Source organism: Ambystoma mexicanum, chromosome 6q (genome assembly GCF_040938575.1).
Source record: "Ambystoma mexicanum isolate Mex_15411 chromosome 6q, UKY_AmexF1_1, whole genome shotgun sequence".
NCBI lineage: Eukaryota > Metazoa > Chordata > Amphibia > Caudata > Ambystomatidae > Ambystoma > Ambystoma mexicanum.
In genome coordinates, this window is record NC_090937.1 from 54,090,481 (window position 1) to 54,104,696 (window position 14,216).

Genomic DNA, 14,216 nt, shown 5'->3' on the forward strand with positions numbered 1-14,216 from the left:
TCACTCGTGGAACTGAGAAACCGCACGGGTGAGAATAGAGTTCCGACATAGACTCATTAAATACATTTTCTTTGATCAGCTTCGGATACCCCTCCCCTCGTCTATGCCTATTAGATAGATTTTAGATAATCACCGTAAAATCTAGTCACCCTACTAGAATGTCTTTGCAAGCGAGCGCACGTAGATGCATTGTTCACAGTTATTCGTTCCAAAACTGAGCCCCCTCCAACATGGCGGCGGAACGTAGCTGAACACATTCGAGTGCACACTCATGAGCTTCTACGTCTTGTTTGATTTGATTGGATGGAAGAACTATCCAACCGGAAGCTGGTTTGGTTTGCAATGAAATTTGAAAATCGGTGAGTTTGCTCCATATTTTCTGAAGGGGAGAAAGAGAGCTATTGTTAACCTCTTTAAGTTACCTGCTTGCGGCTAAGCGAAGACAGCTCGGTGCTTTGGAGCAGGTGAGCGATATTGCTACATTTGTGCCAATTTGTGTATGCAGACACTGGGAATGATGCGTGGCTGGAATTGAAATTCCCAATGTTCTATGTGAGAAAAGTACCGGCACAAGTGGCTGCAGCCCTTTTGATGTCAGAAGTGTCACTGTGTCAGTGTCGATATCAGAAAGCGCGATCGGTGATAACACCGTATTTTCCATTTACGTGCTTGCTGTGCTCGTTCAGTGGCAGCTTAGATCTGTACACCGCAAAAGTACAATTTTGTCTTTTTTTGTTTGTATTTTTAATTTCACGTTTGCAAATTTAAACCATGCGTTTCCCCAGTTTTTATCTTCCAATCGTGAATAGAATGTCAAATTCTGCATTTTGTTTTCTCTTTTGATTCTGGGTCTTGTGCAGAGTTTAACATGGGAACAATCCGAACTAAAAGCCCCAGCATGCCGACAAAATCGTGACTGGATGATATGCACTCCCACAGAATGGGGGAAATTAAGATCATTGTAAACCACGCGTATGTTGTCTACCTTAGCCGAATCTCTTTTTCCATGTTTCCTTTGTTTTGAGAATCGGATGTCTTTCTTTGATCTTAGTAACATATTGTTACTCCTTGTGAGTAAAGACACTGAGCCTCATCACGAGTTTGGTGGTAGCCCTTAAATGCGGTGGTAGCGCTGTTACTGCCACATTTAAGGGTCCACCAAATCATGGCTTCGGCTGATTTTCCTCCCAGCTCAGAGCTGGGGACAAATCTAATGAAAATGTGGTGATTTTGGCTCGTTTACCGCTGGTGGGAAATCCCCTGGTGGTAAAAGTGCAACATTTCCCCATTGAGTATAATGGGGAATTCCCGAATGGGCAATACCTGTGATCCGGCGCTAATAGTGATGGTGGGTTTGGTGGTACGGCTAATAATGCCAGCGCTATTAGTGCCGGCGTTACTGCCCAACTCGTGATGAGGTCCTCTGTTCAAATCTTACCTCCTGTGCATTTGTCATGTTACTATTGTATTTGATTCCATGGACCTGTTGGCTGATACCCTGCATTGCAAATATGCGTTTTGTATTTGTACGTTGTAACAATATTTTTAGACTACCTTTTAACACGCAGAGTTCATTTCTCTCCCTCTTGCCTCCCAATTATATAGTTAGAATCAGTTAAGCCCTGTTTGACTGATATAGAGCCACGTAGATCCGTCCCCTGTGCCACCAAGGACCAGGCCGGGGGACAGAAAGAATGTATATTAAATATGTCCAATGAATATTTGCACCAAATGATTACACATGCTACCTTCTCTGTGGCATCAAACAAAGCTTCAATACAAAACTCACTCTTTGGGACTTCACTTTTGGGTGTCGTGTACATGGAACACAAGCCAAATAAGCCATTTGACTCTTCTGTCCCACAAAAAACGCTGAATGCCAAAATTAAACGATAGCATGGAACATTACAAAATCACAATCTTGGTAATCCTTTTCTGAAGTTGTATTTAAATCACAGCTACATTGTTCATTTATGTAAAGCAATTTCTCCCACACAGTGCGCTTGACATATCTCCCTGCGTGCGTGTCAAAAACGAACAGTGTGAAAGTACATCAAACATTGGAACAACAGCAGATGTATCACAAATTGAACCCTTTCCTTGTTCACCTTGAAGCAATACAACATCCCTCTTCTATCAATGTCACTTTCTCATTCTAAGGAGAGAGCATGCATTTTTCAGTTGGGAGCTAATTTGTTTCATTTAGCAAAGCACTTGTGTACCCAGCACCAATAATCCAGTAGTACATATATTTGTAATCACTAGGCACATTAGCAGTGATGTAATTTTTTTTATGCTGTCTTCAGTCTACCAGTGTGCCTTCCCATGATAAGAAGGTATTTCTGCACACTTTGGGCCTGACATGGCCTTTGAGTTCATTTGATACAGGGCAGGCGATACAGGGCAGGCTTTTAAACACTGCATTGAGTGTTTTTTGGATTGCATTAACATCAAATTGGTTTCTTGGGACTGGACTCGAAGACCTACAGATAAGGGTGGGGGTGTATCTGCCACATTTACTCCCTTTAAATAGGCAAGTGCCCCCCCAAAACAATAGAATATAAAAATACTCCATAGAAGGAATGGGAAAGGTACACATAGGAAGGAGCCTGTCGCCCTCGACTATTCTTCCTCTGCCCTAACTCTGTTTTTACTTGCAAAGCTCCATGGATATGTTGGGACTAGTAGATCACGCACTGCCACTAGGGCTGGCCTTGGCTCTGGCAGCACCCGGTGTAAGGAAAGAAAATGTTGCACCCCTTGCCCCATCAAGATGGAGGAGGGTGGGTTGCCAAATTAGGGGTTGCTCCATTTATTGGGGTGGGCTGCCAAATCAGAAAGGGGGCTGCTCAGGGGGTCTTTCAAGGGTGCCCCGCGCCTTTTCACAGTCCTGTAGCCTTCGGAAGCGCACCTGGACAACCCGATGGACTGCCAAGCTCCGTTTTGGGCTACTTTGCTAGAAGGGTCTCTGTTCCATATTTTGGCCTGCAATTTTGGGGGTCTCCAGATAATACTTCAAGTCACCTTCATTTCAAGCTTCAGCGTCCCAGCATCGACACAGGCCCTGTTCTGGAATGCTTCCTCTGTTTGCAACTACCGAGACTCCTGATGTTGCTTATGTGCGGTTGCTGTGGCTGGAACCGGCCATCACCCGTCTGGTAGAGTTCCCTGAAGAGCTCTGAATTGGTGCCTGTTGCATTTCTCCAAGGAAAGGGTTGCACTCCAGTCCTGGACCCGACCGGAACATCAATTGCACTCCTGTCTCCTGTGAATCTGCTACTGGGACCAATAGTGGGGCAACCTACATTCAGCGCCTTTATTCGATCTCCTCCATTATGAAGTTTGTGAAGAACTTTTTGATTTATTATTCCATTCCATTGCTTTTTAAATATCTGTTGAGAGCTACTCTAGAAGCTACGAGTCTTTTACTCCACTGTGAATCTCTTTGAAAGTCTTCTGTAACAATCTTCACCCCCAACAGGAATACTTCCCATCTTTTCCCCAACTTTTAAAGGTTCTTGATGAACTCTCGGGCTCAAGGCCGCACTTAACTTAGGGTTTGAATTTTAAAGTTGGGGCTTGTATTCCTGTGGACTGTTGATACACTTTTGTGTAGCTACTTATTTTAGGTATTGGGGTGAAAGGTCTGAGGAGAAAGCTTGTCAGACTGGGCAGAACTCTGCTAATATGCAGGAGTTGTTGAAACCCGAAAATTTGATTAAATCCCACCCTAACATTATGGTTTCACCTTCATCTGAAGTGACCGTTACGCTAGCTCATGTTTGGTCCCCAAATATCTGATGTTGAATATCTGATGTTGAACTGGGACCAATTACTTTCCGGGCTGACTTCCGGACTTCTGCGAAACCTAAATGAACTCCATTTAAGGTCTTGCGTCTGAGTAAATTACATCTGCCATATATTGCAGCAAAGTCTGAAGAAAGGGACGCCTTCAGAAAGAAGGTACTGGCCTGGCTGCAACAAAGAATTGGACTGGGGATTGCTGGAAGCTCCGACTTGAGGATCTGTGGAGGATGAAGATCAATGGATGGTGTACTCGAGCTAATAGGGACTGCATAATTATTGGTTGTGGTTTTAGTTAACTGCAATTTTTTTTAATGTACATTTCTGAACTAAAACTAACTGTAGATCGTGGATAGGGTTTACTCATGTCCTGAACTGGGGTTTGAACTGGGGTTTGACTCGGTCTATCTGTTCTTGCCTTATAATGTTGCATTATTTAATCTGCCGTTTCTATCGCCCGGTTTATTGTGCACGCTGAGGCCTATGGGCGTGTTGTGCTTTATAAGAAACAAATTTGTATGCATTATATTAACTGACTATAAATGTTTTATATTTGGAGTGTTGTGTGATATAATCTGCTTGATACATCTTTCATATTGTGTTGCTGCGCTTATAATGGAGTATTTATGTACTTGAGGGTAATCATTGTGTATTTCACTGTGTGCACCCCTGGCCACACTCACCTCTCCTAAAACTTGGCCTTGACCACTCTCCACGCTTACATTTTTATTGCTTTGGCTAAACTCCCAGAGTTTCCCCTGTACACTATAACTAGGGTGGCCTGCTAAACTCTTTCCACCAGTCCAGCGTTTAGAAATCCATTTTAACACCCACCAAGGCAATTGTAGACTGTGGCCCCAATGTCTTTCACTTGGTCAGAAGTATGCCTCTGCCCTTTGGACAAAATCCCCTGTGCCCGCCTAATAATATAAAGGAAATCGTCCAAATAGTAAACGGCCATGAAACCCTGCATTTTCTGCCTCAACACCCGTTTTATGAAAGTGTTTGTTTAAAAATAAACGTGTGAATTCTGCAACCCATTATTTATGTTTTTAACATAATAAACCCATCCTAGAATTGAAACCCCAACAGATGGCTGTTGGAGTGCATTGTCTGCACCATAAAAGTGGACTCTGTCTGCCTTGGCTATGAGCACCCCTTTCCTCAAACTTTTCACCAACCCCACCGCATCCTCAAATTATGTGCAAGATACCGAGCAAATTTCCTTCACGAAGGATGGGTGATGTATTTGAACTGGCCATGTTCCTTCTTGGGTATTAAGACTAAATGAGAAAAGTACCAACCCCCACCTCTCCCCTGCCAAATGGGTCTCCTACTTTCCTCAAATCCACTTCCGCTGCTATCATGCTTCAGCTACCTCTGGTATTTCCGTTGCTTCTTTTCAATTCCTGTTACCCATGGGCCATTCTAAGGTATTTTAAAATGTACTGAAATCCCCTTAAATTTATTTGCGCTACCTTGGGATTGTCCTATTTGCGGATCCATGATCTTAATGTCTGCATTTGGTTGGGGTGAGCTATGCCACTTGCTTCCTGGATTTCCTGATGATGGCTCCCACATCACCTAATTCTTGGATTTCGCTGTGTGAAGGGGAACTTTGGGCTTGCTTTCACATTGCGCCAAAACCCATGCTCTCCCCTGCACTTGCTGCATGCATGTTTGAGCTTGCAAGCCATTCCCCAAGGGCAAAAACCTAGCAAATGGCTGACTTCCTACTGGTTGTCTTGTATGATGTGATGCCAACACCTCTTCATCCCAACTCGCCCTGTACTCTGTGATGAAAGGGATTGTGATCATACAAGTAACTCTGAACTATATTGAACGGTTTATCAGCCTTCTCTGGGTGAGACTACCTCACACATGTACATGGAAGTCTTCCTTATTATCCCAACTGGTAGTTGGGTAAACCCCCAGAGTTTTCACACTGAAGCCATAATTGTAATTCAGCCATGCCACTTCACCAAACCTCAAGGAAGCATCTTGCAACATTTGCTCTTAAATAAGGCAAACGTGACTGCAGGAAATTGTTTTAATATGCTGATGTCTAAGGTCCTGATGCCACTTGGGCAATTGGTTATGTTTTGCTTTCCTGACCCTTCTCCTACTCTTCCTTCTTTGTTGCCTGTGTTGGATCCAATCCCTCCTGATCGATCTCTAACAAGGCATAAAATAAGCAGTGTTACAAAGCAATCTGCTAATTAAATCCCTCGCGGCTTTCTCCGTCCTCTTTTCACTGCAAGTTCAAAGAGGCTAATGGAGAGAGTGCAGCAGTAATGATCTCCTCCACTCTAAGTGCCAAAGGTCTGTGTGGGAGTGCTAGGCAAGATATAATTTTTTTTTTTTTTTCTTCAAATAATTGCAAACCTGAAGTAGTTGGCACCATGCTTTTATTTAACTAACTATATCATGGCTGGCAAAAACCATTATTTTTTTAAGACAGTCATTCCATTCCTAAAAGTTACATAATGCATAATTACAGTAAAGCACTGTATTGTCTCGATGCTTTAGACCTTTTAGGTTAGTGTATCTAAATCTGTCAAGTATATTTATTTAATTTTGTTGGGGAGGATACATCATATTGACCGGAGAACACTTTTTGAAAATGTACATGGCCAAATGCTTTTGATGGCAAACGTAGTTTTGTGACCTGCTGATCCCATACTCCTTGACATTCTATCTCATCACCCTGTTGCTTTATACAAGCTACACAAAGTGAGATGGGCGCAACCTACAATATTCCACCTAGTTTGGCCAATTCCCTGCCTTCTACGCCCTCTACTCTACATAGTATTTTACTTTCATTCCTCTTGCATAATGAATAAATAAAGCTAACTAATGTTTATACAAAGTAGTGATCAATAGTCTTATTCAGTTTGTACATCTACATATTGCACTATGATACACTGTAGTTGGCCTCCAGAGCTCCTTTGCTCCGTGATTTATGATTGCATTATATCTTAGCACTGGGACAGAGCTGGCTAACTGTTTTGAGAGCATTTTTAGCATATTTGTTTATGCCCATTCATGCATCTAACTTTTTACATTTTACAGACACTCGTGCAAAGGCTTGCAAAGTCGTTTTGCCCACTCACATAGAGTAGATTTTATGAAGCAGCGAGTACCATTTGCAAGGGATGTTTGCCACATGTATTTAATGTTTACCTTGTTTGCAGTAAATGTCAAATACAAGTTTCACTGTATGGCTGGCCTCTGGGTGGCAGCAGTGTGCCAAACAAAGTGTGTTTGTGCACATTTATATTTGTTGCCATGGGTTGAGTGCATAACAGAGGAGAAACTTTACCAGCACGAACACAGCCCATTGACTTGTTTTTGGGTGGATGGCCCCTGGGACAGTCTCTGAAGGAGCTCAAATGGGGAGCAGACATTGGCTTGAGTACTAATGGGAGGTCCCGGCTTGGGAAGGGGGATTGAACCATGGAGTGCATCGAAGCCTCTAAGGAGACATGATGCAGAGACCTTGACAAGTTTTTTGGGAACTCGATGTTCTGACTGGATTGTAGAAGCGGGGATCGAGGTGTGTTCTGAGACGCCAGTTGGAAAAGGATCTCAAGTGTTTAGCTTAGGATGCAAGTCTGGATTCCTGGTGGCAACCCTGTATGGCAATGTGTAAACTAAGGACCTTTATTTCTAGGCTCTCATTAGCCAGGCAGTCAGTTACAGATATCCCATGGTCTGGGCCGGTAGGTATTTCTGTCTTTGTAGGTTTGGACTTGGAGGGAGTGAAATTGGTTGTATTTGAAGGGGCAGCCATGATTTCCTAGGCAAACCTTTTGCCACCTGGATAAATAAAGCTTCCATCTTCCTGATGCAGAACAGGTCCTTGGGTAGAGGTGAAGGGGGAAGAGGTTGGGCTGTGGAAAAGCCATTGCATTTGTACCCGGGGCTAGAGCTTCTTGAGAATGAGACTGGTACGAGGTGCTTGACATTAAGACTGGATTAGCAGGAGCTAAAAGCAGCTCCTGGGTTACCAGCATTAACCAGTCAGCTGAAGCTACCAATGGGGAACGAGGAACGAGTACAGTGTATCGCAAATCTTAATTCCATATAAGATGGAAACATCATTTTTTATTGCCCCTTATGCTTTAAATGTTGTATAAATGTGTCCTAAAATGTATGTATAGATTTCCCAAAAAATCACATGGGTGTGTTCTGCATCAGTAATCCTTGCGAGCCCAAAGTAGCGGTTGGTGTCAACTAACCAGGTTCTTCTATGCTGCAAGCAGAAGCTAAATGGCTTTCAGCGGCCTTCAATTTGGAAACCTGCGGGGGTGGGAGAGAGATCTGTGTTCCGGATCGAGGCAAAAAGGTCCACTAATGGAGTAGCGAACATTTCACAAATCCTTCTGTATGCTGTAATCCGTTATGAATTTTCAACTGACAAGTAGGGAAATCTGGCTTCAGTTATTACCTAGAAGGGATGCTAGTTTTGTTTTTGCCAAGCACACATGCATGTTAGTAACCAATTGGTGCTTTGTACCCCTCTGTCTATTTGTGTATTTCTTGTCCACCAAGTTCTCGGTGCATGTTGCTGCGTCCTTCCCAACCACTTTCGAAGCCAAGACTAGGAGTGCTTTAAGGATACCAGAGATTGCGCTGCAGTAGAGTATCTGCTCTCATCTCTGGGTGATATTTTTCCCTGGTCGGATAACAGATTTATTCTAGTGCTCTAGCTGACCCTCACCTGTTATGATGTGGGTGTTTAGAGTTGACCACCTGAGAAGATGGGCATCTTTTGGCCATCACAATGTGTCCCTTGTCCATGAGGCACACACGAGCTTAGTGACGATAGTCCCACAAGGAGGGGTCACAGCGAGAGGAATTAATTCAAGATCGGCTCGAGGTGATGTATGGCCCATTGGACTAGTGCTACTGGGGCTGATTGGTATCCTTGCACCTTGAGCCATTGGTGTGCTGGGGGCAAATCTGGAGAGTCTAGAGTCTGCAGTGAGTTTCCACCTGTGAGGACAGTGTCATTTTGGCAGTGTCTAAGGGATCCCAATGAACTTCAGTATTTATTTTATCACTTACAGAGCGTGTGAAAACCTGGGAATCAAGGTGCTGTTACAGAGCAATTCTTGCGCAGACTTGACGTCCGTTCAGGTTTGGGAGGAAGGTCCCGCACCTTCAGTTCGATCAGTTATTAAATTGTTTTTTTTTTTTTTTAAATGTTGTATTTGGTATGTGGTTGTACAATGACCTGTAAAATTAACCTATGAAAAAAAGACATTACAAATAATAGCAACACGCTATCAAAATTTCATCTATTACAACAAAACTTGAGAATTAACCAAGCACATTAAAAAAAATCTACTGCATATTGGAAATTGTGCTGTAGATTTTTTAATGTGCAAGTACAGTTTCTAAAGTGATACAACTTCAAAAAGGTGAAATACAATTCCTTGGTGCATAGACTGGTTGGGTGGCTCCAATTGCAAACAATTTATAAAACCCAACAATGGCCAGTACTGTTTAAGTTGTCCAGCCAGACAACAGTGCCAGACAATCTCCTCATTTCCCAGATTAAATAAATTAAACCTCTTTAAAATTGATCTTTTACCCTGAACGGCTCCACAAGATGTTTTAAGCTCTCACGTTGTTTTCCCCTCCTTAAAAAAATCAGCAGTGCGTGCTCTGCCCGCATCATGACACATCGAACCAAGACTTCCCATGTCCATATCAAATTCCACCTAAATCGCAGAAAACGGGATGTATTGCAAAATCGGAAAACTAATTTACATATCTGTCCCCCTTCATAATGGCTTGTAGATCCGAAAATAAAGATTCCTTTTTTGGCGCTAAAATGTTACAATAAGATAAGAATGTCCAGCAGGCTTTAACCTTTAATGAATATAGGCCGAAGCTCATATCTCATGGCTTCCAAAGGCATGCAGCTTTTCTCCATATCAATCCTTCTAAAACTGATAAGAGGTCTAACGCCCAAGACCCCAGGATCTTAATACCATAGTCCCAAAAATGTTATCTTCCCCTCAAAAACCCCACTATGGGCACCATTGAGAATTGTACATACTTTGTGTCCACCCTACACCGCTGGTTCGAAGTGCAACTGCACAAGCTTTTAATCTTTCCTTCCAATGGCTTTATAGTCATTGGAAATCCTAGATAAGACCTGCTCAATCACATTAGAACCATTATGGCAACGGCATTTGTAGATTTTCTTCCTAGCGGTACAGTGCAAAATTTTAGTTTTATCAGGATTTACTTTCAAGCAATGAGAAGTTGCAAAATCGGAATCGGCAGTAATCGGGTGTTGTAATCCAAGCTGCGTACAATCCAGTATGCGAAGGTCGTCTGTGTGTGCCATCCACACAGGCTTCAGATTGCACATTTCTGGTGTGGCAAACGTGACTGGGGATAAAAGACATATAGCCATTAAATCTTGTGGGTGCCAAATTGCAACCCTTCCTGACTCTCTAAAGGTTGTGAATGTATGGGCGAGGGTTCCATTCTGATCTAACCTGATTTGCACATTGGACTCCGCATATAGCCCAATGATGAGCTCCGAGTCCTTCAAGGATTTCCCATTTTCTTATATTTGCCCATAGTAGTCGGTAATCGACCTCATCAAATGCCACTGACGGGTCAATAGTTGCAGGAAAAATGGAATCCTACTTTTGGAACCAGCCTTGACTCATTATACTCTTCAAGATAAATTCATTTAAAGAGGTTCCTAGGTGTTTACTAAAGCTGGTCTGCCATTTCTGGTTCCAACCTTTTCTGAATTGCCACTCCTCTAGATGCTCCAACAGCAATGCAGCGTAGACCTTGCTCTCGGCATCAAGTAAGGTAATGGGTGTATAGTTTTCAGATCTTACCATGAGCCTTTTTTTTACATATAGGCAGAATCTGGACAGTTGACCGTGATTTTGTAAATCGATAAGAGGCTGCAATACATTCAAATGGTATAGACCAGATTACCGCCTGTGTCCCTGGGTTTCCCTCTAACAGAATATTGCATCAGTTAGACAAAGAAGTTTTTAAGGCTTTTCAGAAGGCCCAGTAGGATTGTTCTCCTCATAAGGAGGGTGTTAGTAAGTTCCAATGTTTGGCTGCCATCGTATGTAAGCTTGCACCACTGGCTTTGGCTCTTTTTAAATTTCGGCTGGACAAGACTGTGTGCGTAGGCCGATCTGGTGGGTCTTATGGTGTACTTGTGCGATTTTCTTTGTGAGGTACTGGGGGCAGAGTTAGAGAGGCATCTGTACATGATTGAAAAATAAGATCTGTTCACGAATTGGGAGCTGGTGCACATTCTTCCTGCCGTGGTGATGTTCTCTTTTCTAGATGTTGAGTGCTGCTCAGAGCACCTTGTTATGAATAACCTGCATCTTGTGGAAATCGCGTGCTGAAGTGCCTACGAATAGGGCATTACGATAATCGAGCCTACAGCCAATAACTGCCCTGTCAGGGGATATAAATAGTCTTGGTCTGTTGATCAATTTAGTTGTGTAGGCCATGGCAGAAGCAACAGAGTTGATTTGACGGGAGTGTGTGGGATCCAGATATACTCCCAGCGTCTTTACTGCCGGGCAGACTGGGATGATGCCGTCAATCTTCAAGGATGTATATTGGGTGTTCAGCTTCTTAACCACCGTTGGCGGTCCTACGAGGAGGATATACGTCTTTTTATCGTTAAGGCAGAAGTGTGTGGCCATCTAGGCCTGGATGGTCCAGTAAACAGTGTTTAGGGGATCTGGGTAGTGTCATTCGCATAATTGGTATATGGGGGTCTTCTGTAAGAGGAGAATCCAGGCAAGTAGGGACCTGGCTGACTATCAGGGATGACTGATTATGGTTCAATACTTGACGAAACCTCTCCAGCAGGGTCTGTACTTTGTCTGAATTTTAGTGCCTCGGACATTGATGGAGCAGGGATGGAATCAGTCTTTGGGCTATGGAGGATTCCCACCAAGGATTCAAAGTTGTTGGAGAAAACCTTGTTGAATAGCAGAGCACAAAAGGTACGACCCATAATTGATATTGGGCACCCTCCAAGACCCCATGAATCTCCACTGCTCAGTAAGGGTGGGAAACATGTAACTATGCATTCTGCAATTCCATTTAGGTCAGTGAGACCCGTCTCCCACACCTCAAGATCATGGTGATGAGCCCTTGAGGAGACTCCACCTTGAGTAACCTCTCCTTGATTAACTGGAATCTTTGAGGTCTTTGGGACTAATCTCCCCCACTGAAAAGGCCCCTGCACCCCACCAAAGAAAAATCTTCTCTTCCAGGAACAGTGATGTTGTGGTCCACTATACCTAGTGCCCTGCTGAGGACTGGTATACTTCTCACACGTTTTCAGGAGCTTCTGTACCCCTTCTTAAAGGCCCATCTTGAGTTGAGTCCTGGGACATGGTGCACCGACTAGGCCATAGGGTTGGGCAATGAAGGTGAACTCTATGCAGGTTTTCTCTCCCACTCTACTCGGGACAATGTCCTGCTCCCCTGCATCTGTGACCTTTTTCCCAGGCCTCTGGAAAGTGCTGGAGGTGGCCTCTGCCACTTATTTTTGTTAATTGGGGGGAGGCGCACATCTCCCTCCAGTCCAGATGCTGTGGAAGGTGAATGTTGTGGAAGGTGAATTGTTTTTAATTGTCCAGAAACTGCATCTTCCACAAAGTTGACCCCCTCCTGTGATCCTCTTGGTCCCTGGTTTGTGTGGTGCATGTCCACAGGCTGTGCTGTGGGTTTCAGCTTGTTAGGCAGGGATGATACCTTTTCCTCTGCGGCTTCTTTACCAAGCTTTCCAAGTTTTGGCACACACATTTTTGCTGGGACACATAGCTGGATGGTCTTCTTGGATGCCTCCCCCTTTCCGGCCCTATGCCAATGGTATTCTTGCTGACCTTCCACAGAAAACGTATGGGTTATAGCCCTTAACCAGATCTAAGGAAACGTTAAATGCCAGCATCATCCTCTTCTCGAGTGTATCAAGCATGTCGCCAAAATCTGAACCCTCTTCCTAGAGGAAAACTGGCGCCTAAAAATCTTTTACTAGGGACTGGGCCATATATGCCGAAGTGGCTGCCCTGATTATGACCTTTGATGATTTTAATCGGCTCTTCCCTTCTGCCAATGCAGTCGGTCAGTATTGCATCGTCCGTAGCCACTGAGGTGTTCCTGGCAAAATACTGGAAAACAGAGTGCACCTGGAAGTAATCTGGGGCAGGGGGGAAGAAAGGTGGGTGTGCAGGTTCTCCTGGACAAAGTCCTGGAGCAGTACAGTTTTGCTGCTTTCTTAAATTCCTTCGTTCTTTTAAAATATTTCCATATATATCAAGGCCAGAATTTGTACGGGAACATATGCTATATGCGTGCATTGGTTCCTTCTGCTGATGGCGGTGCAGAACTTTCCTGTAGGCTGAGTTTTCAGATCAAGTTTGTGCAAAATTTTTCCACTATTTCCTCCTTTCAACTCTTCTGCTAAATGCCACTCCCCTGTTCTAGTTGGCTTGCTTTGATTGACTACTAAAGAGGTGCGTCGGATCTATATGGCGTTTACCTTGTGGCCCTCCCTTCAGCTACTGAAATTGTGATGGGGAGGGTGGCTACTGTTGGGACAAAGGAGCCTCCGGAAATGTCAGGGCTCTGGTATGCGTTGGGCTCCTCCTGTACCAGTATCGAGATCAGGAGCAAGATTTTGTTCTTGCTTACTTTGCTCCCTTCTGCCCCTGTTTTGTGATTGGGAGCAGAATCTGTCTGCTGCCTCTGCAGAGACCTTTTTCTGAGGCACTGAATATTATCCTTTTTCTCCATCCTCGTAATGGGCAATGTTCTGGTTCAGAACATGAATGTGCGATAATTTCCATGCTCTTTGAGTGGAAGTGCCACCATCCGCACAACTGCTTCCGAATTTGGTTCGTTCCTCCCCCTGCCTATTTTCTGTATTGCTCTTCTAATCGGAAAGAGCTGACGCAAGGGCAGTGCCCCACCTTGGGGTGGGAGAAGGGCTGAATTGCAATGCTGCACCTGCCATGAAGGTTACCCTAGGTAGTGTCATTTTTGTTAGGATTCTTGAAGGGGCCATTTCTAGACCTGCGCTCCACCAGAACTTACTTGGTCTAGGAATATCCACAAGTTATTTTATTCTTACCTATCTGTAAGAATACTGTTGGTTGCGAAGAGACTAGGATTTAGTGGAGCAGAACTGGATAATTGTGCTTTTGGCTTTTCAACCCTTGTTTAGTGAGGGGGTGTGATTGAAGATTTTCCTCATCTCTGAACAAGTATGTTAATATTTCTCCATAATTATCTCCTGAAAAGCATGATAAAGCATCCATTGAAACCTAGTACCGAGTGCTCCAGCTAAGATTTGGTAGTGGAGTATTTTACTCCCGAACGTTTAATGT

At 43.8% G+C, this 14,216-nt stretch overlaps 1 protein-coding gene across 2 annotated transcripts in view; it reads left to right on the top strand.

Annotated features, from left to right (window-relative positions):
• Positions 1-288: 288 nt before the first annotated feature.
• Positions 289-14,216, top strand: part of MELK (maternal embryonic leucine zipper kinase) — a 711,420-nt gene continuing 697,492 nt past the window's right edge. Inside the window, exon 1 of one of the 2 annotated variants that reach the window (XM_069630471.1) lies at positions 289-359. In XM_069630471.1, the coding sequence (XP_069486572.1) occupies positions 304-359 (56 nt within the window). In that variant the 5' untranslated portion in view covers positions 289-303. Of the gene's footprint in view, positions 465-14,216 lie in introns of both variants that reach the window. The other variant, XM_069630473.1, reaches the window with a different exon arrangement.